Below are 4903 nucleotides of genomic sequence, written 5' to 3' on the forward strand. Positions count from 1 at the left end.
GGAAACCTGTTTGTCTCAACCACCCGTGCTCCCAAATGGCTTTGAGGGGAGTGGGAAGGGAGCAGAGCTGAGCTCTCCCCCCAGATTTATCTTGTGTACCCCATCCTGCAGGCTTGCAGGCTGCTTGCTGTGTCTTAAAAGAGCCATGGCTCCTGGGGTGTCTGAGGTGGTGGAGAGCAAGGGTGTACTTGCTTGCACATATATGTGTGTGTGCTCGTGTTCCTCTTCCTCCCCTTCTGCTTTGAGTTCTCATGCCGTTAGCTCCACACATTCCCTCCTTGCCTGCTTCGTTGCTGAAATGCAGGATTGATTTGACATCTCATTTTTGTTTTTCCTTTCAGCATTTCATGTCCCTTTGTCCCCTGTTGAAGGTAAAAGGCCTCTTCTTTTGTTTGCCATTCACCTCATGTGCTTAGTTTTATTTTGTCCCCCGAGGCACCCCAGCAGCATTGTTGCGCCGGGTGTTGGGTGGGCTCAGATGGGTGCCATGGGGTCTGGAAGGAGGCAGCCGGCTGTTCCCGTCCAGCTCTCGGGAATCTCAGGCTCAGGGGCCCGCTCAGCACGTCTCCCCCGAGGAAGCTGGCAGCCGGCCTTGGGGAAACCCCCTGGGTGAGCGGTCACGATGCCGCCGACACCTTCGCCTCCGCAGCCCGGGCTGGACGTGGCTGCACCGGGCAGACGGCCGAGGCCGTGGTGCCGCAGGGTGGGCGGCAGCACCAGCATCTCCTGCCCAGCCATGCACAGCCTGGTCTCACTGGGGTTGCTTCCTTGCTGTCGCCCCAGCAGTCAAACCCGGCAATGTGAGGAACATCATCCAGCACTTTGAGAACAACCAGCATTACGAGAGCCAGGAGCCCGGCACCCAGCGACTCTCCACCGGCAGCTTCCCCGAGGACCTGCTGGAGTCCGACAGGTAGAGCAAGGGGACGTGTGGGGTGCAGCTTGTGCTTTTGGAGGTTTTTGGTGGGTTTGTGTGTGCTGGGACATCCCTGCCTGTCACACCAGGCTCAGCCTGTTCTCGCCTTTGTCTCCCTGCTGCAGTTCTCGTGCTGAGGTCAAGCTGGGCCGCTCAGAGAGCTTGAAAGGCCGGGAAGAGATGAAGAAATCCCGGAAAGCAGAAAACGTGCCTCGGTCCCGTAGCGATGTGGACATGGATGCTGCAGCCGAGGCCACGAGGCTTCACCAGTCAGCGTCGTCTTCTGCTTCCAGCCTGTCCACAAGGTGGGAGACAGCATCCGAGCCCTGGGCAGGGAGCACCTGGGTTCCCCTGGGCATATTTGGCTTCGAAAGGGGAGCCGGGATGGCCAGGGGTCTGAAAGCTGAACCCCTTGGGCTGAGACGCTGTCTGTTGGGAAAGCTTTTGCTAAGCCTGTGGGTCAAGGCCAAGCTACGGCCACGCAGAGTGGGATGGTCCTGGCCCCACAGCACGCAGCTGCCTGCAGAGCCTCCTGGCCAACGTTTGCCAGGGGAAAGCAGAGAGAATTGGGCTCTAATTCCCATTTATGCCCCAAAACCCTCTTGCAGCCGGTAGCACCAGACCCACGTCTGGAGGGGCTTACAGAAACGCTGCTGGGTGCTGCCCCACGGGGTGTGGTGATGGGAGGAGAGGGGCCAGGATGTCAGGACACGAGAATGACTCTCCCGTCCCTCCCCAGGTCGCTGGAAAATCCCACCCCCCCATACACGCCAAAGATGGGACGCAGGTGAGTGGCCCAGCCTCGGTCTCTGTCTCTCTACCGCCCCGCCCCAAGCCGGCCGGGGTCCCTGGGGCCAGTTTTCCTACAGAGCAGGAGGGTCACTGTAGGGGTGTGCCGGGGCTGTACCCCTGCTTTGGGGGTCAGAGGGGCTCCATCTGTGCCTTCCTAGCTTTTCCCTCTCCGTAAGCGAGCCTTGACAGAGCACAAGGGGAAGCGATGCCCAGGGCTGCCCCGGGAGGGAGTCCCCTGTTAGTTCTCCATCCTCCTGGGGCGAGGGGGCACCTCTGTTCCCTTGTGTCTCACGCAGGAGCTTAAAGGACCTATATAGATGTCTGCTGGGGGACCTAGTCTTTTAGCTCACGAGTCAGAGGCTTGTACTTCTTGTGCTGAAGGCCCCGGGTTCAAGCCGAAATAGGGCCCAGGTAGATATTGGCTGTACTGGGAGCGCTGCGGGGTGGGCTGGCTGGATGCGGGTGGCTGCAGAGTACTCCCACCGCCGTCTTTCACCCTCTCAGGAGCATCGAGTCGCCCAACCTGGGTTTCGGCGTGGACCCCTTCCTGCCTCATCTCCTGGAGGACGAGCAGGGCCAGCTTTCCGACCTGGAGCCCGAGCTGGACTCCCAGAACTGGCAGCACACGGTCAGCCGGGAGCTGGTGGCCAACCTGCCTCAGAAGGAGATCGACCGGCAGGAGGTGATCAACGGTAAGGAGTATGGGGCATCCCAGGGACGTGAGGGACCCTCCGGCAGTGCGCCCCAGCACCATGGGGCTCCCCTGGGCAACTCTCCACCCCTGTGCCTTTCGCACAGAGCTCTTTGCCACCGAAGGGTCTCACCTCCGCATCCTCCGAGTCCTCGACCTCCTCTTCTACCAGCGAATGAAGAAGGAGAGCCTGCTGTCCCGGGAAGAGCTGACACTCCTCTTCCCCAACCTCCCTGACCTGATAGAAATCCACAGTAAGCCTCTTCGCGCTTGGATCCTGCTTTCCCCTGGAAACAGCCCCCTGCAGTGGGAGCAGAGGGTGGCCCATGGCTGCCCAGGGCTCCTGCATTTGGGCCAGCCCTGCTGGTGCCATTGTACCATCTAGCCACTCTGGCCTCTGCTTTCCCTCTCCTGGGAGCAATCCAGAGCCTGTTTTCTCCAGACTCTGCCAGACTCTGTGTCTGGGACGCCCACTCTGTACCCAGCCCTTAGCATAGCACGCTTTCAGGACACACTTTTGGTGTCACAGTCCTTGACACGCTACGTCCATGTTGGCAGCAATTGAAGTCCATTCGGCTCTCAGCCCCTCTTGCCTGCACCCGTGCCGGAGAGCCGGCAGGGACCCTTTGGGGCAGGCAGTTCAGCGGGTGCTTGCACAGACAAGTGATGGGTGGCCCCGGCTCCCCGTTCACGTGAGTCCTGTCTGTCTCTCACATCCCCATTCAGATTCTCTCTCCGAATCCATGAAGAAGCTCCGGGAAGAAGGACCAATCATTAAAGAAATTGGGGATCTCATGCTGTCTCAGGTAAGGGGGGACAGGGGTGGTAGAGCCTCTGGGAACATCTTCTTGTCCTCCAGCATGGAGGGGTTGGCATCTTTAAGGGGAGGTGGAGGTGACCCCACTGTCACGCTGTCCTCTGGCGGTGGCTGCACTCGGAGCAGACGAGCTCGGGGAGACTCGGGGCTCAGGGCCAAGCCTGGGGGGTGCCTGAGCCCAGTTCTCCCCTGCACCCCCCCAGTTCGACGGCCAGGCCAAAGAGGAAATCCAGCAGGTCGCTGCTGACTTCTGCTCTTACCAATCCATTGCCCTAGAGCTGATCAAAACCAAGCAGCGCAAGGAGACCCGTTTCCAGATCTTCATGCAGGTTTGTCCCTCTCCGGGGCCATTCCTCGCCCCGGTGCTCCCCTGGCTTCCCCCGATCCCACCTCAGGACTTTCGTCCTCTTCCTTCTGCTCTAGGAAGCAGAAAGCAATCCGCAGTGCCGGCGCCTGCAGCTCAAGGACTTGATCATCTCCGAAATGCAGCGCCTGACCAAGTACCCGCTGCTGCTGGAGAACATCATCAAGCACACCGAGGGTACGGGCTGGGGGGGCACCGGGGACTTGTCCCCAGGACTGCTCGGCTGCGTGCTCCCATCTCCGGCACGTCCTTTGGCTGGCAGGAGGCGATCGCTTTCTGCCGTGGGGCTCGCGCCTCTGTTGCCATCCAGAGCAAAATCCCAGGGTGATGGGGAGGACGTGCTGCCTTTCCATCAGAAAGAGCCAGGCCAGGGGAGTCCTGGGGGTGGGAAAAGCTCCCTCATGTCGGCAAGGAGCTCTGGGCTGGCGGCATTTTGTGCCTGGGATGTGGCTGGGAGCCTGTTGCAGCGGGACGGGGACAGCCCCATCTCTGCTGGGTGCTGCTGCCCGCTGACCCACTCTGGCCTCTCTGCCATCCCAGCGGGCACCTCGGAGCACGACAAGCTGTGCCGAGCCCGGGACCAGTGCCGGGACATCCTCAAGTACGTGAACGAGGCGGTGAAGCGAGCGGAGAACCGGCACCGGCTGGAGGGCTACCAGAAACGCCTGGACGCCACCTCGCTGGAGAGGACCAGCAACCCGCTGGCTGCCGAGTTCAAGGTAGCCCCAGCTCCCGGGCAGTGGCGGGGGGCAGCGGGGGGGGGGCCCCGCCCCCGGCAGTGGCGGGGGCCAGCGGGGGTCTGCCCAGCCCCAGCCCATGCTCACCACTGCCCTCCACTTCCCACAGAGCCTGGACCTCACCTCCCGGCGCATGATCCACGAAGGGCCGCTCACCTGGCGCATCAGCAAGGATAAGACTGTGGGTACGGTACCGGGAGCACTGCATCCCCCAGGGCCTGGGCATTTTACCCCCAACCCCAGCGGCATTACAGGGACCCCTCTTTGCCACATCCACCGGGCCATCGTCCCTCCTGGCTGCAAGGAGGGAGGTTCCACCTGGCTTACGAGCGCATCCCTGGCTGAGCCTCCGCTCTCTGGATCCTCTCCCACCCCAGATCTGCACGTGCTGCTCCTCGAGGACATCTTGGTGCTGCTGCAGAAGCAGGACGAAAAACTGGTGCTCAAGTGCCACAGCAAGACGGCGCTGGGCTCTTCGGACAACAAGCAGACCTTCAGCCCCGTCCTCAAGCTCAACGCGGTGCTCATCCGCTCCGTGGCCACAGGTAGGGAGAAGGGCCAGGGAGAAGCCTGGCAGCGAGGCACG

General features: G+C 61.6%; 1 protein-coding gene across 1 annotated transcript in view; it reads left to right on the plus strand.

Annotated features, from left to right (window-relative positions):
- The window catches only part of ARHGEF11 (Rho guanine nucleotide exchange factor (GEF) 11), a gene marked incomplete at both ends in the record, with an annotated part of 10617 nt that overhangs the window by 5295 nt on the left and 419 nt on the right, over positions 1 to 4903 (plus strand). The window contains 12 exons of the mRNA XM_010294978.1: positions 342 to 371; positions 787 to 913; positions 1042 to 1221; positions 1656 to 1703; positions 2213 to 2400; positions 2507 to 2653; positions 3126 to 3205; positions 3420 to 3545; positions 3640 to 3757; positions 4121 to 4299; positions 4427 to 4502; positions 4695 to 4862. Coding sequence (XP_010293280.1) covers positions 342 to 371; positions 787 to 913; positions 1042 to 1221; positions 1656 to 1703; positions 2213 to 2400; positions 2507 to 2653; positions 3126 to 3205; positions 3420 to 3545; positions 3640 to 3757; positions 4121 to 4299; positions 4427 to 4502; positions 4695 to 4862 — 1467 coding nt within the window. The remainder of the gene's footprint in view (positions 1 to 341; positions 372 to 786; positions 914 to 1041; positions 1222 to 1655; positions 1704 to 2212; positions 2401 to 2506; positions 2654 to 3125; positions 3206 to 3419; positions 3546 to 3639; positions 3758 to 4120; positions 4300 to 4426; positions 4503 to 4694; positions 4863 to 4903) is intronic.

This window comes from Phaethon lepturus, unplaced genomic scaffold (assembly GCF_000687285.1).
Source record: "Phaethon lepturus isolate BGI_N335 unplaced genomic scaffold, ASM68728v1 scaffold38439, whole genome shotgun sequence".
Taxonomy (NCBI): domain Eukaryota; kingdom Metazoa; phylum Chordata; class Aves; order Phaethontiformes; family Phaethontidae; genus Phaethon; species Phaethon lepturus.